A 24,435-nucleotide genomic window follows, 5' to 3' on the forward strand; every position below is an offset into this window, starting at 1 on the left:
TCCGACTATGAAACATCGACAAACACCATCGAGATTCTTTATTGAAGCAAACATTTACCTCATCACAGTTGTGTATCCGTGTTGTTTTCCTCTTGTGTTTGCACATCCTGCACGTGGAGGAAGTGCCATCACTGAACGCCTTCCCCCTCTGCACAGGGGGAAAATCACCAGCGTGACTCCACGTCCACGTTTCACTGCGACAGGAGCACTCGCCAGCGCCATAACCGCCGAAACGTCTCCAAACATATATTCTGCACAAGCGCAGATGCCACACTGTAATGTTGAAAGATGGCCGGAGCCACCGGGAGTCACGAGGTAGGACAGGTTCAATTTAGAGTTTGTGGAGCGGCGGTAGTGGGTCGGAAATGAAGTCGTCCGCGGTGCGTTCGAATGCTCGCGAATGGTTTAAACCCTAAATGTCTTTGCTCTGTGACAAGCATACAGAACAGGCTCTTTCCCTCACAGTCCTCGTGCGTGTCTTTGAATAAAAAGGCCGCTCGTTGGGATCTCGTGGGCCCGATGGAGGCGGAGCGTGCAGGTAGCCCGCGGAGCTCCGTTTCCACGGCAACATTAACCTGTTTTCTTTGTGACTTTTTTTTTGTTTTCGAGACAATGGGCAATCAACGATGAAGCACACGGGCAATTTCATCAAGTGAAATTAATACTGCCCGCGGCCATGAAGTGTTGTGTGCTGAAGGAGTTCGCACCATGAGGCGTTCAGGAGGCTCAGACTTGATTAATGCTGGAAGTACAAGTTGGTACTTCAAGTTGAGTTTTAGAAAGTACAGGTATGTGTTCTCATCAGCGTTTGTGAGTTAGCAGCCGATTTCCATGAGACCTGGTGGAAGGATGCTGTGTGGCTCAGGAGAGAAGACATTAAGTTTGAAAAATATGGGACGTGTTTTCAGGCCCGAGGTCTATGAGCCACATAAACATGCAGGTCTAGTGAATTTAAATGTGGTTTCACAAGGGGACTGTTGGACCTTGGCGGAGGTACGAGCTCTACTGAGTCACATTCTAGTTTCACTATGCAAAGTAGAAAAATATAACATATTCCCGGTAATATCTCTGACACACACTGTGACACAGAGAGTAATTAAAGATGTGCAAAATGAAACTAAAATATCAGTTTTCATGATGTTTTAATTGCTTTAAATTACTAATTAGAACCAAACTTACTGAAACACTTGCACATCAGTGTGATCAGATCTGTCCAAAATGACAAAAACCTTCTTTGAAAAAAAGTGTATTTGACATATATTTTGACTTTTTTTGTTTTGGTCCATGTCCCATCTGCTAACATGGAGGAGGCAGGTTTATGATCTACGCTGCTGCCTGCAGTTTGTTCTGAAGTTGTGTATAAGTGTGATTTATAACTTTTTCTTCTCTGCATCTTTATAAGGAAGGACTTTAATTTCTAAACTCAGAAAGTTCACGAATGAACTTTGGGCGGGACGTGTTTCCTCATATGATATTGTTTTGGTGTTAATTATGCAAATTTAGTATCCTCGTGCACGCTCACTCAAACACACACAGTTGCTCCTTACTTATACACTTTTCTGGAGATGGAAGCATTGTCACGTTTGTACGAACTTTGTGAGACGAATTTAGGAAATGACTACGAACTAAAACCATAATCCTAACCAACAGGCTTCTGTTGCCCAATAACCCCAGACTGGACCGTGGATGAGCTCTGGTCGGAGGGTTGTGCTCTTCGTTCACCTTCCTCTCCATTGTTGTGCAGTTATTACGTTTTATTCAGACAAAGACAAGAGAAAACGTTGCTTCTGAATATAAGTCGTAACGTTTGCCACTCCAACAACAGCAGAGAACCATAACCGGAGACGGGGCAGCACACAGTCGTCATCGGACGTGACCCCAGTGCTCTGACGAGGTTTCACTCGCTGTCTGCAGAATTCAGAATTCGCTTGATGCTCGTGAAACCGAGAAGGTTCTCGTGTCGTGACCTTCCAGCGCTCAGAGATTCATGAGGCAGCGCTATTGATTTAAACAGGTGTAAAGGCCCCTTCACCTGCCCGGGAGATTGAATCACGTCAGAGTTGCCGGCGGGTTATTGCACTAGACACCACATGACACTTTTATTTCACTTTCACCTCATATATCGGGGGGGGGGACAAAGCGGCGAAGAGATCCGCGGCACATTTCTGAAAGGACTCCACCAGAAAGCTGAAGCACCCAGAAAAGAGGTTAATAACATTTTACTCCTGGAAATATCCCCGAAGTGCTCGAACGGCCGCTGAATTCCCATTCTGCTCGGTTCTCTGACTTAATGTGCTCAGGATCTGTGCTCATCCTCCCTGAGAAATCCAATGATATACTTCTTTACTCTGTTGAGTAAGCTAATTAAGTTTTTGAAAAAAATACTCAGAGTTTCATAATCACGGCAACAACGTCTTTAATTTCAACCGAACGTAAAAAAACTGGCTCCGTCAACCTTATCTCAGGAGCAGCTAAACTTTAATGTCATTCAAGGTCTGCAAGTTGTCGCAGTGTGAGTGTGTGTGTGTGTGTGTGTGTGTGTGTGTGTGTGTGTGGGTGGGTGGGGGTGTGTGTTCCCATAGGTGAGCATGCCCAGACTTATTTCAATCCCTTTTGTGAATGGCTGATTATCACAATCTGTTGCTTAAGTTCAGGGGGAGCAGCAGCGTAAAGCCCTTTCAGAGCGAGAGCGAGCGGAACAGAGTCGTCATGGCCCAGAAAAGTCACGGTAAGTTCCTGTTCTGATTATCTTCATCTTTCTTTTTTTGTTACCTGTTTCTTTCCGAGTAGACTTGATTACAAACAAGAGCACTAATAAGACAGCTGGGGTGTAAATGAGTGGCAGCACTAACTCGCCTCGGTGACACATTACGTTAAAGCTAGAGATCTTTTTCCTTTGTTGCCTCGGGAACTTTCGCCTTCCTTTGATTCCTCTTTTTCTCGTTAGCACTTTTGAGACCTGATTATTCTGCGTCTCACAAAGACTCCGACTCTTGAAATCTTAAGGAAAAAAAAACAACGGCATAATCATTTTAATTGCACTCTTCACCTCGGGGTTGTCATGTTTTTAAATGCCAGGCGTTTTTTATATATTCATGTGGAATGGCGAGAATTAAAAAATGAAAAGGGTAAGAGGTGTATTGATTCACTCTTTTTTTTTTTTTTTCTTCTACGACTTACATGAGCCCATTGAGCCTATTGTGAAATCCTGCAGGAATTTCTCCGTGCAACAACAGGAAGATTAGTCTCACTGAGCTCCCTTCTCCCCCTCGCTCTTTCTCTCCCTCTATCATACAGCTCAGTTCTCCATCAGGGAGTACAGACCTTCAGATCAACATGTGGTCACGTCGCTCTTCCGTGACGGGATCCTCGAACATGTGTACCCGGCCTTCTTCAAGGCCCTGAGCCACCCCGACCACGTGGGCATCGCTCTGAGCATCTCCATGGCCGGCTACGTGCTCGGCGGCAGCTCCTACTTCCAGGCGTTGCTCTTCGGCGGCGCCTGGGCCGGCCTCATCTATTTCTGCTGCCACGACATCTGCGAAGGCTACATGACGAGGCGGCTGAGCACGGACATGGCCGACATTCAGGCCCACTACCTGGACAACCCAGATAGTGGTTTCTGGGTGGCGGAGGCGGACGTAGGCGGCCAGACGAAGGTGGTGGGGATGGCGGCAGTGACGGGGAAGAGGGCGGAGGAGGAAAGCGCAAGGTTTGACGACAGGAACGGAGGAGTGGCGGGCGGAGGTTCGGAGCCCGACCAGGACGCCGGAGACGGGAGCCACGGCGAGATGTCCCACATGGTCGTGGTTTTCCCACATCGCCGTAGCACCCTGGGCTCGCAGCTGATGCAGAAGGCCCTGGACTTCTGCAAAGAGCGAGGCCACGCCCGCCTCGTCCTGGACGTCAGCTCGCCGCAGACGGCCGCCATCGCCCTGTGCCAAAAAATCGGCTTCGTTCAAACGGCCTCGCACGCCAACACGCACGCCAACCGCTGGTTCTCCAAACTGGCCAGAATCAATGTGATGCGAATGGAGAAGTTCATCTAGATTTAGACTTTGTACCTCAGCACCTGATACAACCTCACATGTACAGCACAATAAGAATATGTCAGTTAATTTATGCTTCCTGTCTCGTTGACTTCTCTCTGCTGAGTGATACCCGGTCACTTTTGCTCCCCCCCCCCTGTCCCTCTGGCTTGCTCTCATGCTAGTTTGAAACATTAAATTTCATGTTTTTTTCCACAAAGCGGCATTAATAATGCCAGTTTCCTTGTATTTCCTCTTGCCTTGATGAATTATGCATACACCTGCACCCCCGACGCTCTGCTGCCCACCACCACAGAGAACAATGGGATTACTCAACTTCCCCGTTTGCACCGAGTGTTATTATTTCTATTTGCCATGAATATATCAATTAGAATTTGTATTGAATTCATCATTTGAAGCTATTGAGCACAAACAGAATTCAATTAGCCGTTGTTCTCGTGTCCGTCGAGGGAGAATAAGAATAAATGCGAGGGAGGAGAAATCCGGTCGTTTGGAAGCAGGAGAACTTTTCCTTTAAGCTCCTTTCCACAGAGAAGTTGAATCCCTCTGCCTCGGAGGAATTAATGCCAGCTGACTTCTAAGACCTCACAACTCTTCGCTTAAAATACCGATGAAAAATGCCATAGTATGAGGACATTGGGGGGGTTTAGAATTCTTTGGAGCTGAAAGAGCTCTGTGTGTGTCTGTGTGTGTGTGTGTGTCGCATAAAAAGAGGATAGAGTTCAGCTGCACTCAGGTCATCACACACAAGGCGAATATATGAGATTATCGACACCGAACAATAGAGAAACAGCTTAAGTGCCGGGCGTGAGGAATCCCTGGTCGCCGTGTGTTGGCGAGCATTCATGAAATAATGTAAACGAGGAGCTTCCTGTCAGGAGTAAACTTCCTTAACAAAACCCACAACACTTTGTGCAGCATCAGCTAAACAATGTAGATTTACAGATTTGTCTTTTTTTTTTTTTTACCTTTATTGCCTCAGAAATTCCCCCGGAGGTGATTAAGGTTTCCAGAATATTATCAGCGCCGCACAGTGGAGGCTTATCTCTGAGGAGTGTGTGTGCCCACGGACAGTATAAGCCTATGAGGGAAAACATCAAGCAGCCGATGTGTGCAGTGACAGGAATGGGTTTCAAGAGAGAGCTGTGTATGGATAGACACACACAGACACACACACAGACACCATCAGAGGCCTCCAAGGCATCAATCACTCCTGCCGAGGCTGTCAGAGGTAAATTAGGCCGGTGGCCAACAGGCAGGTGCCGAACTAGCCGGAGGGAGATGAGCCTTAATTCTGCCCAACCTGTTGTCGTCCTCTCACAATCAGCAGAACAAGCGGCCTGGAGGCGCCGACGGCTTGATTGTGATTCCTCTCGTACACTCGCTGCACAAAAATCGAGCCAGTTTGCCGATTTGAGGGGACGTTAAATGGAGGAAAAGCTTCGCAAACACTCTCACAAAAAAAAGTCTGAATTGCTGCGGCCGCAGTAATTCGACGAGAGGCGTTCGCCCACTTAGACGCTTTTATTTCCTCACAACAGCGAATCCGAGTAGATTTAATTTGGCTGCTTGTACGTTACAAGTGCGGTTCCCCTGTTCTAATCGGGGCCGTTTGTTTGGCGAGTGCTGACGCTGGCGGCAGTTTCCTTTCTGAAACTGTTAAAGTGACCTGCGGTGAATGAGCCGCTGAGAGCCAGGGCGTGACTTTGTGTTAAACATGGGGCGTCGAGGTGAAAGGGCCTCGTCTAATATAAAATTATTATTTAAAAAATTGCTTGAAATAATCATTGTACTTACCAACTAGCCAGTAGCTAAAAAAGCTGCAGTAAATTTATGGTTTCTGTGCTGCAAATCAAACTTAATCAATAAAAGCATCCACTTTATGATGTTTTATGATCATCAATATTTTTTAATTCAGTGTGACACTATGATTATCAGATTGTTTGCTCAGGCTGGTTTGTAAATTACACCCGAACTGGAGAAGCCGTTGTTGCTGCAGCTGTGGTGAACGTGCTGCAATCGACTGATGAGTCTCAGCCGCCGCGGCTGCAAAGCACCGGTCGCCTGTTTACTCAAAGTTAATTAAAATTCAACATATTGTGTGTGTCCAAATCGCACCAGATTCATTCATGCCAAGTGTCAGGATCGACCGCTGCACAAGCTCCTGTTCTGCAGGAATGACTTGAATGCTCGCTTCATACAGAACAAGGTTCGTTTGAGTCACTGCTTCAAACTGTTCCGCTCAGTTCAGTGCAGCAGGAACATGTTTGTCTCGGAGAGGAATTCAAAACAGACTTGACAGCTGCCATCTTGACTTGTCCGATGACGTGAGGACTCTGAAGTTGACAACACGGGGGAGTCTTTTCCCCCGTCGTCCCCTCCCACGTGGCGTGCACGCAGCCTCCGCCTGCAGACGGACCGCAGACCCGTCTAACATGTCCAAGTGAAACTGGCCCCAGACTCTGCAGGTTTCCATCGTCCTTCCTGCCAGGCGGCACCGGGACGCTACAGACAGAGACGTGTGATCTCCTGAAACCCTTTAAATCTCCACTTAACGTATCGTGTGAATTTCAGGTGCTTGTGTCCTAATAAATACTTTCACACCGGAAAGTAAGCGTGTATTTTATATTTACCACGGAGGTTAACATGTTTGTTTGTTAGTTAGTCAGCAGGATTACGACAGATTACCACAAAACTGGATTAAACTTGGGTTATTCACTTTCTTTTATATTGTGATTAAGGACATTTTGCCAAATTTTTTGTTGATTTCTCAGAATAATTCATGGATCTTGATGAAAGAAATCCGACTTGTTTAGGAGACGAATATTCATGAGTGTGTGTAATTAGGTGCAGATTCAAAACAAAGTCTGGATCTAGTGAATTTAAAGTAATTTTCAGTCATGAACTCGAAGGAAACACCTTCACGATTGAGTCCGGACTTTCTCCTGAGTTCGGAATTCACACAAGAAGAATGAGGAACGTTGTGGAGGCAGCATGTGACACAGATCGACCTTGGCCCTTATCACCAAAATGCTCCAGGATCCTGTCGTCTTTTCGAAAGTTGACATTTTCGTCTGCGTCTTCTACATCTAACACGCCCCCTTTTTCATCCTGAGATATTAGTACACTTTTATTTGTTCAGTTTTGCATCTGTTGCGCGTTGAGAACGTCGTCAATCTCCTGTTGTGTTCTCACACCGGCTCGTTGTCGTGTGATGTGGTTTCGTGAGGGGGCCGCTCGGCCTTGGCGGAGAAATGCTCTCTACTAAGTGCCCTTCGAGTTCATGTCTGGAATTTATTTTATATCATCACTTTGCAGGAAACACATTGAATCTCCTTTGATTCAACAACGACACGTGAACACTCTCCAGTCGTGGGAATGAAGGTCAGACATTTGTTTCGTGCATGCGACAGCTGAGAGATCACAGCGTTTATTAACGTGCGGAACGAGAGAAATTCAAGCTTTTACTCCAAGTTTTCTTTCTTTTTTGTTGTTGGGTTATACATAACAAATCCTGTCGGGGGTTTCATCCATCTGTCTTTATTGGACTTGAGGTTTTTCCATTCTGAGATAACGTGTGCAATCAATGAAATAGGCCGACTCTCATCAGAGGATGAGCTCAAGAAATCCAATTGGAAAACATTTCTTTCTCCACTGCTTTGTTAGAACGAGACAGTGTGTGTGTGTGTGTGTGTCTGTGTGTGTGTGTGTGTGTGTCTGTGTGTGTGTGTGTGTAGCAGGGATTACCTGTTCTCTCGTGTTATCTCATTAATCTGCTTCACATCGAGATCGAAGCCGTCCTGCCCGTCGTGGGAAAAGAGTTCATGCAACTTAAGGCCAACTTTGGTGACACCTTCAGAGTAATAGCGTAGCAACTAATCACCATTACGGGCTGTGTCTCTTTCTCTATGGTTACCGCTCTTATTGACTGGGCCAAATAGTGGAGATTAATTGCCATCAGGACACCAGTCGCCAGGGGCAGATTTGTTTGGATCGTACATCATCATACACTATTCACCACTTCCTCACGTCCTCACTGTTCATCTTCGTTGCAGCGCCACGGGGGAAGTTGCTTGTTTTTTTTTTTGGGGGGCCGTGCCGCTGAACTTCACCGCAGAAGACAACACCTGGCCAATTACTGGAGGTATTAAATCACGAGCAGCAGAGTCGCACCGAGCACTTACACCGACACGCGGCTTATCAATCGCCTCAAATGTGAGGATCCCCGACATTGTGCAGAATCTGCACTTCCCTCCCTCTGAATAATTGGTCACTTATTCGCTCGCATGGCTCAGGGATGATGAATCTGTGTTTCTATTAGAGGACGACGTTAGAGCGCAGACAGGTGAGGTATGAGAAACAGGGGAGGTGTGATGACTGGAGCCTTTAACGTGCAGCTACAACACTGGAACATGCAGGAGAGAATAATCACTGCTTCATTATCATTCAAGATTGGTCCTCGAATCACAGGGACACGTGGGATTAGTTTTAGCCAGTGAGTTGTTATGGAATAAGTTTTGCGCCACGTCTACGTTGAGGATGTGGAAACGATGTGCGGCTCGTGTGCTGAGCTCCAGCTCCGGTGCAGGAGCAGGACTGTGGGGATTTGGTCAAAAGAAATAATTGGACACAACAACATCAACTTAGCAATTAGAAGAAATATGGGACAGTCATTTTTTTTTTTCATGATGAGTTTCCCACAATAACTGGATTCAAATATAGAATAATTAAAGAAAAGCTCCTCCTATCGTACACTACGGTTATAACAATTCTGCAATATAACGAAACAAGGAACACAGATCTCAGTCAAAGCATGTTGTTGAGTTAGAAATACTGTAAATGCATCAAGGGAATGTAAAACTTTTTCCTGTTACTGTAAATTCATCACACAAGATTTTATTTAAAACTCTACTATTTGATATTTTTACTGTAACTCTAAAACGAACAGAACATCTGAATCTACTCCTTCTTTCCTCCGCCCCTAATACTTTTAACACACTCTCTATAATTAACTTCATCAGATAAGCATAAGTCCTGCTCCGCTATATTCTAGAAATCATTAAACTCTAATGATATACGGCACAATTCCATCATATCTCTGACTCTCCAGACATATTGAGGGAAAGGGGGTGAAACTAATATCCGTTACAAATGGCCGGCAGACGCCGTTAATAATCCAGCTTTGATTGATCTCTATATTAACTAAAGACGTCTGACTCTATTCGACGAGGGAAGTTGGAAGACAGTGCTTTATCACGTACGTTTCAACGAGTCGCGGATTAAGTTGCAGCAGCAAGGATCTCGGGCGCGGCGTCGGAGTGAGGAGAGGATAAAGGCCGGGGCCGGTGGGATTTGTGCTCCCAGCAGGAGAAACAGACCTGATAACGGACTTTGATTTTCTCCTGGAGGAGGCGCGGCCGTCACCTGGTTAGAGAGAGCGTCTGACGCCATCTGTTACACAACGCCAACACATGCCAGAGGTCGCATGAAGACAGATTACATGTTGCTTAGCCGAGCTGCTGTTTGGTTTCTTGCTGCTGCGACAACACACGTCTCTGCGTCACCTTCGCGGTTTGTCTTAAAGGCTGCGACCTCACCTCCTGTTCTGATTTTAGACAATTTAATTCTCACATCTGGTGCCTATTTGTAAAAAGGATAAAAAAGCTGTGACACGAGCTGAGGTTGAGATCCTGCATCAAACTGCCTTTAGCAGCTTAATAGGAGGTTTTAACGGAACCAAACAGAAACTTACTTTGTTCATGATGCTTGTTCTCGCGGGTGTTCGGTGTTTGGACGAGCTGACAAGCCGGTGCGATATTTATATAAACAATCCGATGTGGACGCTTCCTCTGAGGATCATTTCAGTCGGTCTCTTTCCCTCTCAAGCAGTCGGCCGGTGGATTTCTCTCAGGATGAAACCTGCTCAGAGAAAACAGGCTCCACGGTGTAAAACCTATAACTGGATAAATACCTTTTGCACAGTTTATCATAGAGAACCTGCAAAAGTAGATCAATCATTACTCCGTCGAATAAGAAAAGACAAGACACAGTTAATGCAGATGTCGATTATTATTATTATATAATATTGGATATTACCAGGAGCTTGATGGAGGATTTATGAGTTTGGAGTCTCTTGTATTAAGTGGACAGTGGCATTAAGGGGCTGAAGGTTTGGTGACAACTAGATTTATATGCAACTTATTTGCAACAGTAAATTTAAAAGTAATGTATTTACAGCTTCTATCGGCGTAATGAGCTTAAAAATGTATTTGTTTTGCTGTAATACCCCCTCATAACAAGTAGAGCATTGTTTATTATGGTTGTATTTATTTACTAGCAGCACTTGCATTGTGTTGGTTTAGTTTATTAACTGTGATTCCTCTTATTTATGTGGATGAATGGATAGATAGATAGATAGATAGAGAGATATATAGATGGATAGATAGATAGATAGATAGATAGATAGATAGATAGATAGAAAGATAGATAGATAAGATGGATAGATAGAAAGATAGATAGATAGATGGATAGATAGATAGGATAGAAGATAGAAAGATAGATAGATAGATAGATAGATGGATAGATGGAGAGATATATGGGGATGGATGGATGATAGAGAGAGAGATAGACATAGATAGATGGATTATGCTTGCGTTTCTCTGGCTGGCGGCGGCCTCATCCATCCAGATGGTCTCTCTCTCCCTCTCTCTCTCTCTCTCTCCCCCCGCGGGACTGGATTTAGTCGGATTTTTAATTATCTGATTTTCTAAATGAGTTTTTTTTTTTTTTAAAGCCAAAAGTAATAATAACAATAGACAGTGATGGATCTTGGGAGACTGGGATGTGCTTATGAAGACACAGATTGTTCTCTATCCAAACCGACAGAGATTACCACCCCCACTCGGAGGCCTATGAGCAAATAAGAGACAATTAAATGACACAACCGCACAAAGGGCTTGATTATTATTCCTGATGGCACGAGCGTATACGGTCCCATTCCTCCACGGGTCAGCGGCGCCCTCGTGGAAACACTCGCCTGCATGTTTCCTGCTGCACTCGGAGCAAGCAGGTGCTTTTGCTTGGTTTCAAAAATATGATGAGTTCATAGAAATGAAACGCTGGAGTCTGCAAGTGAGGGAATCCTGGATGGTAGAGAGGGCGACCTCAAACCACAGCAGCTAGTCTTCTTCCTCTCCACCCGTCCCTCCACACAGCCACACCTCAACGTGGAAGCACATGATTATTACCCAGACTCAGAATAGTGTTTCCCAGCAGCTCGGACAGCAGCTGCAGAGGCGTCCAGACAGGTGGATATTTACTAATTCTGTGTCTCCGGGTTTGGCAGCAGAGTCCGAGCCGCGGTCGTCTTCTGAATAAGCACATCCCGCTCGCCGCTCCCGTCTCTGGAGACTTAATTGTTGCTGGACATTGTTTTGTGTTTCCTGCCAAGTTGCCAGAAAGTTTCCCTCTCTTGCAGCTTTCTTTATCTTTTTTTTTTCTGTGGTGCCCCGACACAGCAGGGTCCCTGAGCTGTAACTCTCCTCCCATCACCTGATTCATGACTATGGAAAGAGCTGATGAGACCAGAAATCCCCCCCCATCCGGGGGCATCATCACTCTCACATCATTTCCTCTGGGTCGGACACACAAACTGCAAGGTCCGGACCACGCTTGCATCTTGAATTTCCTCCAATCTGCGAGTCAGACGGATGTTCTGTGCAGTTCATAAACAGGCAGAAGCTGCTAAACCACCTCCAGAAACATCATTTACTTCACATCGTGCTGTTCTTTAGTTTTTTAATGAGGGATTAGTTTGATCAGGCTGTTTTGCTAAGATGAAAATATCCTCGATATTACTTTTTTAAATTCAAACTAAATCTTCGGTTGATTCAATGAGAACAACACGATACAGATACACCTGGCAGAGCGTGATCCCAGAGGATCAACTGTTAACTAGATTTAAAAGTTTGCAGGTGAACTTTAGTGCTCAACACTGTGCCGCTCTCAGCTAAATGCTAATGTCAGAGCAGTGACAGTGTTTAGCAGGTGTAGAGTTTGTGTTTATTTTATTACGTCCACTAAGGAGGATGTGTTTGTATGTTTGTTAGTGAACAGTGAACAGATTATTACTTAAACGTGGTGGAAGGATGAGTTATGGGTCAAGGAAGAACACATTCAAATTGTGTGCAGATCCAGGAATTATTTTCACCTTAACATTGTGATATAAGATGTTTTTCCACATTTTCTTTGATTTCCCAGAGAATGATTCATGGATATTGATGAAATAAAAGCTGTTTAGGGGACTGACATGTATGAGTTTGTGCAATTTGGTAGAAATCCAAATAAAAATCCAGATGTAGTGACTTAACTTGTCACTACACATCGTCTCATTGACGCCGTGACAGTGGAAAAACACGAGGAATCATTGTAGCACAGAGTGGAACCAACACACATCCTTTTCCTCTTTTATTTCTCAGTAATAAACAACCAAACCAGACCTGCACTTACCTAAATGGTTTAATCCATCTCACCAAGGATTCCATTACCGAATATGAGCTGCGGCGAATGTACGAATTTCAACGTGAGGTTATCACAGCTCCGCACATACGGTAAAAGCCCTGAAAGCTTTTCTTGTTATCTCCGCTGTCGCTTAATGCTGCAGCTCCGTCACCGAGAGCTGAGCCACTCGCCTCCACGGTGAAACCACCCGAGTGGAACTCACATCATCTTCTGCACCGCACAAGTCAAACCCTACTCATGTTGCTGATTATAATAATAATAATAATAATGTGATGAATGTGTTATTAGTCTCAGCGGGGGGGGGGTTCTCGCTGAAGGACCCTTCATCACGGAGTCTGAACCCCGATTCCCAAGATGATAGAGCTAAGATCCTTTTCTCTGCTGTTTCCTGCACCTTCAGTAGGAAAATGCTTTGGCCCTTCAGATTTATTTCCTAATTAAAAACAGAGCATTTGTGTATTCGCACAATTTAAAACGCGGCCAACCCGTTAACCAGGTGAGAGAAAAAACTTATCGACCCAATTACAAACGGTTCTAAACTTCTTTTAACGGTCACCTGTGGGCGAGATCCTCGTCAGTTTCCCCGAGGGAGAGCCGCCGCCGTGATGAATGAACCGTCCCAGTTCAGGGATTTCATTGTTGTGACTGAGAAACAACTAAGTAAAACAAACGATAATTATTCACGTTCACATTCATCTTCTGTCAAAACACTGCGTGGGAAGATTCCGCAGTTTAACGGGACTTTGTGGAACCTGAACGGAGGTTTGGGGAAAGTTTGAGTCCAGCAGGAGTTGCAGTGTAATTAAAGTGAATGTGACGATTGGTGAAAAACACAGGAAACGGTAAAAAAAAACCTCGGGAAGCAGATGAAAGGAGCTAATTGAGGATGAGGAGAAATGTGAAGATCTGTGCTGTGAGTGGTCGCCTGTGGTGAAGCGTTTCTTTACTCACCTTTGAGAGTAATGGCCTCGAGCAGAAAGGTTTTTAGAAAGTTTCTTCTTACTTCACCGGAGACCATTTTACAACCGCCTTCATCATTATACTCACATTTATTCATTCAGCAGTGGGTCTTTTAAGTTTCTGTGGATTTGATCGTGTATTTAATCCCCAGCGTCGTTTCCATTTTAGAGTTCTAGCGTTTATGACCAAGCTTTATTTTACGACCTTGTGTTTTAGCCTCTGTGGTTTGAAACAGTTTCCTTGAATCTAAAGACTCAAGGAAACTGTTTTATGCAACTTTCCTCGTGTTGCATTTACATTTGCGTCCGACTGTGTGACACATTCAACTGTACCGACATGAAAAAACACATTTCTGAGTGGAGGGGGACTTCAAAATGCAAATATTTGTAGTATGTTTGTGAGAGAGAGAGAGTTGAGTGTTACTCGTCATCACTCGAGGATGGAGATGAGCGGACTGTGCTAACCCTCCACCCGCTAATCATCTGGAGATAAACTCCCGTGATTCTTAACCCCACTGAAGTCAAACAATCGACATCTCTATCCGCTCGTTCTTGCTAAACACCAGAGCACAAAGCTGAATCGTGTGATATGTATGAAATAATTTCATCACTGCAAACAGATGAAGTTGAACATTGTCTCTCCAGGGTCGTCACTGCGATTAGGTCTGTGGCACCATGTTGGAACATTTTTACATGGTGAGAAAACAGAGATTTCATTTCTTCTGCACCAGCAGCATTTACCTCCACCACGGCCCAACATTCCTCTTATTAAACCACATTTAAATTCACTAAATCCAGGTTTTTAATTGATATTTTCATAAAATATCAGTCCCCTAAATAAGCCTTGCTTTCTTCATCATGATCCAACTCTGAGAAATCAATGAAAATGTTGCAAAAACGCCCCATCTCACAATTTTAAAGACAGAGGCGTGGATCTTATCCAGAACTTGTCTTTCATTCTTCAGTCTGTGTTCCTGTCGCGGTGATCGATCCAGTGGTTTTTACGTAATCCTGCAAACTCTCAGACGGAAACTCATCCCATTTTTGCGGAGGTAAAGAAAAAGGGGGAGGTTTCACTTCATGCTCGTCCCTCTCGTGCTAATCAACTAAAGTTTTCATCAACGACGTTCTGCACTAAACAGAAGAGCAGCATGAGTTCGTGTCAAGTTGTTATAAACTGTTTAAGAACCCACATCAGACAGGAAAGTCTTAAAGGTCACCGGTTGATTGGTTGATTCTCTACTTGCTCGTGTATCCATCACTGTCGGTGTGTTGTTCTGCCTTTTCAGACCGGAACATGTTTTATATATCCCCCCCCCTCTTTACGACCTACATGCCTTTTGTCCATCGAAGCCACTAATGCACTTTTGATTTGAGTCATTCCTAAGCCGCCATGCCAGTAAGTAGCCCCCGATCTTTTTTTAACTTGCTTCAGACGGATGACGATGACGAGACAACGGCCATTCTCCTTCATCACGCCGCCCAGATTACCGTCAACGTGCAGCTCCTTTTCTTACATAATGCATCGCGTCTCACTCACGGGTGCATTCAGAGGGAAAGTACAATATCCTGAGAGGTGGGCACGTCACTCGTGGTTAATGTCATCAAGACGTTGAGGAAGAGTCGGGAGGAAGACGAGGGGGGGGTTCTCCACAAATCCTCCACATGTGTTTGTTACCATGAGAACATTTGCAACATCTGCAGGATCATGCCTGCAAAAAAACGGATTCAGGAATACAATTTCAAAAGTAATCTACTTGGATCATGGGCGATGGCGTATTTCTCAGATGTGAAATGTAATAACATAACGTGGAGTATTGATTTCCTCTGTGGGGAAAGCCTCCTGTGACAGATCTGTTCCCACTCTATTCCAGGTACTTACCCTCCAGTGCACAGCCTCGAATTCAGAGTAATTAAAAGCACATTTCCTTTTTGGAGCAAATTGTTTTGATTTTCTCGCCATTGTAATCTTCTGAGACGAACGCAGCTCGTCTTGTGTCAGGGATGATAACGTTTAAACACGTATAAACACATGTAAATAAATCCTTCTCTATAAACTCCACTGGCGTCCGCTGCACATGTTGTGGTTTAACTCGTCCATTCTTGCTTTTCTCCTCCTCCGCCCCCAAAAAAACCTATCTTCCTCTCCCCAGCTCCGACTCCCTGTGGAGACCGACAACTGCCTGAATTACAGACGTAGCAATGCGAGTGGTGAACCAACTGAAATCTCATCATATAGATTCACTGCGAGTTACACAGAGCAGCCCCTCTGACCCCCCCACCCCCAGCCCCCGAGCCTCCAGCCAAATGAGCTTTTCATTCACAGTTCAGAAATCCGAGTGAGGCGTGTTGCAGGCACACAGAGGCTCTGCAGAACTGCACTGCATGCAAACATGGTTTTTCAAATCCTTAAGCCCGACAAATCAGCAGTTCTGCTCCAAGCTCATTTGCATCCAGTGTGCATGAAAGTGCACGTTGCACAGCGTTCCTGTTCGATGCCCGTGAAACTGTTTTGGGAACTTTGTTTAAAGTGAAATCACGATTTTTGGTGCTTTCATGGATATTTATATATTTTTTTCTGGATTCACTTGAAGCAGAACATGTTATTATTGAATGACGGACGCCTTGATGTGGCTGATGTATAATGTAGCAGCATTAAAGACCAAGTTTAGTCGAGCGGATCCGAGTTGTGAGGAAAACAAACTCAGGTTTGAGAGAAAATATCGTGTTTTAATGTAGGAGGGACGGAAAAGAAGCCAAATACGATGTTTAACAGCAGAGGATATGATTATGTTTGCAGTTTGAGCAAATGGAAGCTCTTCTGTAAAATACTCAGTTATGAGAAGATGCCAAACACTACTCTCGCTTGAACGCCCCAGAAATTTGTGGACGCATCTTATCAGAGAACCTCCTGCTGCATTGTTCATATATGAAAGAAGAACATTCTCCTATATTCATGTCAGAAAAACATGTGACCCCCTGAAAAATCTTGATTATAGCATCTTTAAATCTTACTCTGGCACAATTGAGGAAGAAAAATTATGAATCTTAAAAACCTCAAGTGTCCTTTCACTGCGTCATTGTCTCTGCAGCTGCATTGTTATTGAAGACAAACACCTCCAGGGGCTGTTGGTGCAGCAGCGAAGGTCGACAGGCAGTGAGGTTAAACTTGTGATTATTGGGTTGTGTTGCATGTTGTGCGACTGAATCGTCTTCCCTTGAGCCAGGTGTCCTGCAGGTTGAGTTAACAACAGCTTCTTTACTAAGGAGGAAATCAAAGGCTTCATATCTAGAAAGCTGGAAGTCTGGCTGCAGCTTATTGAGTTTGAAACCAAGTCATTGCTCATCACGATTCAGATGTTTCTCCCATAACCTGAACATTAGATGCTTCACTATAGTCGTTGCTGCTTTTGTCCCTTATCACAGAAAACGTTGAGATCCTGCTCGTGAGTCACGGAACCCTCGTCTTCATCTTCATCTACCTGCAGCACGTCGCAGTTTTATCTGCAAACTTGTTTGCTGATTCGAAACCCGCCTGCCGCCTCCAGTCGTGCAAAGGAGGAGATTATGAGGAATTAACACGTTTTTTTAGAAACACTTTTGTTGTTTTTTTGGGGATTCAGTTGCTGTGAAGATGTAAGCAGCTGCCACGGTGTTAACATGAGAACGATTCACACGTCTAAAGAACCTCTCAGCTGCTGGAAAGCCAAACAACAACGTGCTCTGTCTTGTTAAGTGTTGAATTTGGATATGAGGAGTTATTTTTAATGAGCAGACGCCTCTGACCCGCTGCAGTTTTTAAATTAAAAAGCCAATAGCTGATGTAAAGAAGAATCTAACATCTACTTCCTCACTTACGTCGATGCCCTTTCAAATTAAAATAAAAGTTGTCTTGCTGCTGACGTGGCCGTTCTTTCATGCTGACATTATTTCTGTGGTGCTGTGCAAAGCTGTGAAAGCAGAGTTGCACTGACACAGCTTGCTGCCTCCTCTTTAACAAGCTCCGACAAGAGAACAGCACAAATCCACACTGTGACGCAGCTCATGCAAAATAACGTGTGCGTTTGTTAAAGTGGGTATTGTGAACGATCTTTTATCACCTGGGACGGTAGCTTGTTTAGAAAAAGGCGTGTGTGTGAGATTGCTGAGTTATGATTCAGTTCAGGGGTTATGTCTCCCACTGGAAGCAATCAAAGAGAACAGTGCTCTGCATATCTCAAACCCGAGTGCCGGGAACAATCGGCGCTGTTTGGAGACAGTATATTCAATCACAGCTCGCTGTTGTCCCCTGAAATGCCGGGAGAAAGGTCAGTGTTAACTTTGAAATTCTACACCTGCCGCCGTGGAGCTGCGAGGACAGAGGGGAACTCAGAATCCTCTTTTCTGCAGCAGAGGTTCGTCCCACAGCTACAGGACCATAACAACCACAGAGTGTAAAGTTGTCCAGAAAAACTTCTGTTCGCCGCCAAATGAAATTCATGTCAAGCAGAGAGAGATACGCACTTTGCTTCAAATGACTTCCTGCATGCCAGCATCGTCCTTCTCTGACGACCTGAACACATCTGGAACCAAATCAAAGCTGCAGAGGCAGATCATCTCGCTGCCAAATGCTGTTTGGGGTCAGATTCATTAACACAGGAGGAATATTGCTTTTCCAAAACAAAACGTGATGTCACAAAACAAGACGCAGCACATGAACAGCTGCTTTAATTCCAGAGAAACACAACACGTGAGAGGAAAAGGCCATTTAGACAGTCAGCGTGTCTTTAATTCTAAATGTTTGATGTGTTTGTTATTCGTGGAGTTGTAGACATCCTGCACACGTTCACATAACTGGTCCACAGTTACTCGTGCCAAAATACAGATTGAGAGCAGTGTTCTTGATTTTTTGGTACGTAACCATTATATCTGAACTGGGGTGAAACAATTTCATAGATAACAGCAGACAGATCATTTCAGTTTTCAGGTTTTTGTGTCATCAAAGGCTCAAAATAGCAGATTTTTGGTTTTTGATGATCATTCTAGTTTTAATAACACACAACTCTGAACATTCACTGTGTTTTATATATTTACATTTTTATATTTTTTATTTACATCACTTTACACTTTATATTTACACCGTTCTGCACATTTGAAATAATTAGTTTCATTTTTAAGGCCTCATGATAAATGGTAGCTGATGAAATGATTCTCAGCGTTCTTTCATTGTCAATAAAGGAACGCTATTTAAAATGCACGATCTTTATTCATCATTAAAAGCCAGAATTCTTTGAACATAATTGTAACGTTGAATGTTCCAGTTATAACATTTTAACCCATAGATATAAATGTATATACAAAATGAAGTAATTTCAGTGGCACTGTCAATTATAAGGTAGAAGCAAAAACAGCAAACTTCAGCAAAGTAAATAAAGTGATAATAGTCATTGAATAAAAACCATGACATTATTATTATTGGGTTTCATTTTCAATCCTGTTTCCATGTGTGACACAAACTGTGGCTGTAAATCGTCACGAGGTTTTTTGAGCTGCCCAAAGATTTCACTGCTGCCTTCACCTCTTTATTCACAAAGCTGAACACTCACTTCCCCTCAAATGTTTTCAAAAGAAAAAGTGACAGCGAGGTCAAGGGCAACTCATCAATCACTGACAGACACGGCCAACAACAGGAATCTGACGAAGTGAAAGTCAAGAGAGGAAGCTGATGACCGTGCAGATAATTTCAGGCTGAAAAGGAAAAAAGCGGTTTAAAAATAAGCTGTAAAAAGAAAAATCCTCCACAAGCTTCTAGGTGGATTTTTAACAAAGCAGCAGCAGCAGCAGCAGCGAGGCCGACATCGACTCTGCCGCAGAACCGAAGGGGGAACGCCGTCGCACACCGAGCCACACTCAGGGAATTTATGAATTCATCAGTTATTCCCGGGTGCCCCGCTGAAAGCTACTTGTGCTCACCCACTGTGACGGGAACCTGTTTATTATCAGCCTGTTGACCAATTAGGGTTCTCGTTAAACTTTATTAAGATCCATAAACCACCAGTTGACTTTGTGAAAGATTTATTACAAAGACACAGGGTTGAAAATTGCATCTATAGACCACACACGTTCAACAGCAGATATACGTTTCAAGAGAAATGTAATGCCACCCAGAGGAATTGTTGATATCCACTCTTTACACAGCGTCGTTAACATGTTTTAATGGTTATGTTGAGGCACAAAGTCAGGGAAGGGTTGTGGTGTCTGTTAAATATATAGAAAAAGGCAACAGTGACGTAAAACATGATTTACTTTATCTTTATCTACTTTATTTAACATATGACCAAAGTAAAATAATCTTCCTCTGACCTCACACCTCTGACTTTTCAGGCCTCGGCAGCAGAAACATGCTGCAAACACAACACGGGAATATACTTAGGAACCTTTTGAGTAGATTTTGGAGAACAGTTGCTTATTTACACGTCTAGCAGTTATTTGTTTCTGGTCAACAGTTGAATGTAACTCTTCTTTTAGCTCTGTTTTTGGTCTCCACCGGCATGTGAGGGAAATATCCAAACAATGAGCTGAAAGACGCTAGAAGCATCGAGCTGAGTTGAACTGCATAGCTGTGGGTTCATCGTCACGTGATCAGTCGGCAGGAATTACATTTCCCTTAATATTGTATTTGGCCAAAAAACAAAACAAACTGGTGGAATGAAAAATGTAACTTCAGAGAGACACGGTGGACAGGCGGTGGCCTCACCACGATAATCCATCAAAAAGCAAAATAAAAGTATCAGCAGATATATAAAGTCTGACCTGTGTCGCAATGGGTCCCTTAGTAGGCACATACATGTACGAGCCCCCCCGACCTCAACACAGGAGCAAGAGACTCAAAGAGACTCAAAATGGCTACAAGGTCGTTGTTATCTCTTAATGGTTTCACGACAGCTTGGTGTCTCTTCTTTGTCTCTATTTGGCGTCCCCCCCCCAAAAAAAAACACTTTGTGGTCGTTCGGCATCTCTGTAGCATATTGACGTAATTCGAATGCGTCCTTCCAACCCAGAGAAACGAAGGCTCCAACATCATGTGACTCCTTCCCAGTCCAGCCTATCCCAGGATTCATTGCGCTGAGGAAATGGCGCCGGCAAGCGATGAGACGTCCACTGCTTGAGAATCATATTGAAAAAAACAACTTCAGCTCCGTTGCTAGGCGACAGCATTGAGGGCCGGACGAGATGACGACGCCTATCATGGAAATCCTCTGTTGACCAAACCGTCTCATTTTGCATTTGTACATTTGAAGTGGACGCAGCCCACGAGACAGACACCTCTGTGGGCCTGGTAGACAGCGTCCCCCGAAGGAGGCGGCCCCTGAATCGGGATCCAGCTTTTGTAGCCATTCAGTGTCTCTTTGTAGCCATTCGGTGTCTCTTTGTAGCCATTCGGTGTCTCTTTGTAGCCATTCAGTGTCTCTTTGTAGCCATTCGGTGTCTCTTTGTAGCCATTCGGTGTCTCTTTGTAGCCATTCAGTGTCTCGCTGTGAGCATTTTGCATCGTTCCGTGGTAGCGTTTTGTCTTCTTGCAGTTACTTTCCATCTCATTTGTAGCAGCGTCCCTTTGTTGTTCCTCTGCATTTCGTAGTTGTTTGTCGTCTCTTTGCGGTTGTTGTGTATCTCTGTAGTCGTTCTCTGCCTCGGAGGCCCATTCCGTAATCCATCCATCACTAATCACACTTTTTAAAATCAAATTTCATCTCCGCCCTCTGCTTCGAGCCCTCGCCGCCCTCCCAACAGCACTTTGAAAACTTTGGTGATGACAAGTCGCACAAGTAACGCAGGTATATACAGTTTAAACCCAAAAGTAAATCAGTATGCTAAACGTATTCCGACGAGTTTGAAAAAGTACTTCTGGGATGTTTTAGAGTTCCTCTCCGAGGCTCCTTGAGTGACAGGAGCATAAAGTGGGGATCGGGAACATTTCGAGTCTCCTTCATGTGGACGGGGACTCAGCACTTCAGAGAGTGTGAACGATTTCCCAAAGTCTCATTTCCTCCCTCTGATGTTATCCATTTCCATCCGTCATTTTTCAACCACTCGGAAAGATCCGACCGATGCAGCGGCGATGTTTCGATTAATACGGTGACAACACGTTATGAAGAAAGTCAGTGAGCTTAGAGTCGTCTCTTCTTTACAGGGGGAACACGAGGAAGCCAGAAAAGGTTGAGTACTGCCATCCGCCAACTAGATTCCCCTTCTCCAGCTTCAGATAGACCTTGTCCTCCTTTTCTAGATAAAGCAGAACTCCATTGGTGGCGGCCTCACGAGTCACATCCTTGTCGCCTGCAAAGGCCGAGATGACCGGTTTCCCATTCAGCATCAGGTTCACCTGAGAGAAACAAATCAAGAAACAAACCATGAGCAAAAAATAAAGGAAACGGAATAAAAAGATTAATTTGACTTCCTGTGACAGTAAAATAGTTATAAACTCAGAGTGGAACTACTAATGAGAACTAAGAAAAGTTTAACTTTGCTGTTTATTTTAGAGAAAAGAGAAAAAGTGGACAAAAAACTCAACCTCTCAAAAAAGGAACTGTATGAAAATGATTAGTGAGGTTTGAGAATATTGTCTTTTTAGTTGTTTGAGAAACAATTATAATATGTTTTTACAAATTCCAATTAAGGTTCATAGATTATTTGGTGATTTAAACTACTTTGATTGCTTATTATTATTGTATCTGATGTTGTTGCATTAATATATTTATTTCTTCCCATTTATTGCTTTCAATTCTTCATTAATGTCTGTTTGTAATTGTGCTATTTAAGGTGCTACATAGATTATAGTTATTATCATTATAAATATCATTATGTTAAGGTCAGTGCTGCCTCTGTTGTAGTTATTAATGGTGAGTTTACTTGTATTAATACTCTTATATCATATGAGGGTATTTCACATAGATGCCTCCAACCCCCCAAACCCCCATTTCCATCATGTCCCCACAGTCCCTAGTGTCCCAGTGCACCACTGACAGAGTTTTGCATCTGAATCGATTCAGTGAGAATAAAGAGGAGTTCTACCTGTATGGTTTGACTCTGGTACACTTTGATGACGTGGAAGTTAAAGCTGTAGATTCCTTTTCTCGGCGACAAAAACACAGACTCGAATGTGAAGTAGTTTCCTATATTCACCAGAATCTACGAGAGGAGAGGAAGATAAAACACACGGTGAGAAAGTGTTAATGAACTTCAGCAAAGGCTCCATTTGAAAGGAAGCTTTGGGATTAAATAGAAATCAGTCATGCACCAGCTTCCTCCTCTGTTCAGACACAAAGTGAGTGCGACACCTCAATAAAAATATGTAACTCAGCTCTTCTCAAACCAACTCAACCCAGCATTTGAATTTCCCATTTCACCAGAAAACAAAATGATGCTCAAAGGTGGAAAATAGATGAGAAATGAATCTCGTTGGTAGATTTTCTAAAACAAAAATCCACTTAGAGGTAAACTGACGAGGACAGAACCTGAAGAGAAGCTCTCTCTTCATGCGGCTGTTTGCAGAATAACCAATGCAGACGAACACATCTGCTTACGCTTTGCTCTGCGGTAGAGATTATGCAGCCTGAATATGTCCGTCGGAATATACAGCCATAGCACTTAATGCCGCCCCACGAGTTCCACTAATGGTTTTTAATACTCCACACTCATCAGTAGACGTACAGTGTGCAGAAAATCCACTTCCCCAGGTGATGACTGATGGAGGCAGCGGCTCCTCTCGGTACCTGCAGGGACTCACACACTTTCAATCCCACCTGTTCGAGACCCCCCACAAGTCTCAGCAGCAGCAGCACAGCAGCAGCCTCACCAATCAGATGCTGTGACAGTCAGAGATCATGTTATGTAATTCAAGTGAGAGGATCAGAGATATTGTTACCAACACCTCACACTGCCCACCGCTGGGTGACTAATCAGATCCTCTGTTGTGTGATGTGCTGTTTGTTTGGGTGGATTATGCAGGTGATGGTGTGCATGTGCATGTGCGTGTGCACCCCCCCCTCACACATAATCCAGCCACTTTCAAACCTGCAGGTGATATGTGCACTTGTGCTGCGTCTGCATGCTCCAACCCAAACTCTGCAACCACAAACTGCACCAACACCTTCACAAAAAACTGGAGGGTTCATGATAAAAAAACACAAAACTCAGCAGTAAAGACAAAGTGCAGCTTCAAGGGGAAAGATGCAAAGTGTCCCCATAAGAGGGATTTAACCACTTTTCTTTTTTTTTAAATAAAACATCTGTATTGTTGAATAAATAATCACCTGGTCGAAGTAGATTATTCTGGTTTTGTTGCTCATCTCCGAAGGCTCGTGGTTGTTGCTCCGGACTGCGGAGAACGCCACCTTGGAGTTGGAGGCGCGCACCGAGATGCCGAGCGGGGAGGACGAAGCCTTCCAGTCCGTGGCCGGGTTGGAGTCGCACACCACCAGGCACTTGCCCTCCAGGACGATGGGCTCCGTGTCGTTCTGAGCTCCGGACATCACCGCCCAGCCGAGCAGCAGCACCAGCGGGCTCACCATGGCTCTCAGCGGGGACATCGAGAAGAGAGAGAGACCCGTGTGCGCCACGCAACTTCCCCCGGTCCCTCCACTGCGCGCTGCCGCTGTGCGTTAAACCCTCCTAATGGATCCACTGATGTGCCATCGTATCCGAGTGGGACGTTAAACAAAGAGAATCCGTCTCACGTGTAAAAAACCTTATCTTGAAGTCAACGGGGATAAAGGAGAAAGCACCGATCCACGCGTCTCATTTCCAGGCTTCAATTAGAACAACGAACGCGGACCATGTGAAATGATTTGGATCCAGTCTGAGAGGCGGATCTCTGGATGAGTCGTCCATAGCCTTCACTCCCACTCCGCGTCTGACAGCAGCTGCAG

The 24,435-nt window shown here is 44.4% G+C and overlaps 2 protein-coding genes across 2 annotated transcripts; one reads left to right on the forward strand and one right to left on the reverse strand.

Annotated features, from left to right (window-relative positions):
* Nucleotides 1-2,627: 2,627 nt before the first annotated feature.
* On the forward strand, nucleotides 2,628-4,248 carry LOC118111282 (N-acetyltransferase family 8 member 3). The gene is made up of 2 exons (XM_035159722.2): nucleotides 2,628-2,728; nucleotides 3,298-4,248. Exons 1-2 carry the CDS (start codon nucleotides 2,710-2,712, stop codon nucleotides 4,047-4,049), a joined length of 771 nt encoding a protein of 256 aa, XP_035015613.1. The 5' UTR covers nucleotides 2,628-2,709; the 3' UTR covers nucleotides 4,050-4,248.
* A 14,444-nt stretch (nucleotides 4,249-18,692) lies between these two features.
* Nucleotides 18,693-24,435, reverse strand: cbln4 (cerebellin 4 precursor). The gene is made up of 3 exons (XM_035158291.2): nucleotides 23,821-24,435; nucleotides 22,580-22,696; nucleotides 18,693-21,890 (listed from the first exon to the last, which is right to left on the reverse strand). The coding sequence occupies exons 1-3, from the start codon at nucleotides 24,094-24,096 to the stop codon at nucleotides 21,693-21,695; spliced, it is 591 nt and encodes a 196-aa protein (XP_035014182.1). The 5' UTR covers nucleotides 24,097-24,435; the 3' UTR covers nucleotides 18,693-21,692.

Source organism: Hippoglossus stenolepis, chromosome 6 (assembly GCF_022539355.2).
Source record: "Hippoglossus stenolepis isolate QCI-W04-F060 chromosome 6, HSTE1.2, whole genome shotgun sequence".
Classification (NCBI taxonomy): Eukaryota; Metazoa; Chordata; class Actinopteri; order Pleuronectiformes; family Pleuronectidae; genus Hippoglossus; species Hippoglossus stenolepis.

What these genes read in the sequence shown, in the direction of transcription:
- cbln4 (XM_035158291.2), bottom strand. Translation starts at nt 24,096, where the DNA reads ATGTCCCCGCTGAGAGCCATGGTGAGCCCGCTGGTGCTGCTGCTCGGC. An exon ending in GAATAATCTACTTCGACCAG is followed by an intron (nt 22,697 to 23,820) that starts GTGATTATTTAT and finishes CTCCTCTCGTAG; the next exon opens with ATTCTGGTGAATATAGGAAA. An exon ending in ACCAGAGTCAAACCATACAG is followed by an intron (nt 21,891 to 22,579) that starts GTAGAACTCCTC and finishes TGTTTCTCTCAG; the next exon opens with GTGAACCTGATGCTGAATGG.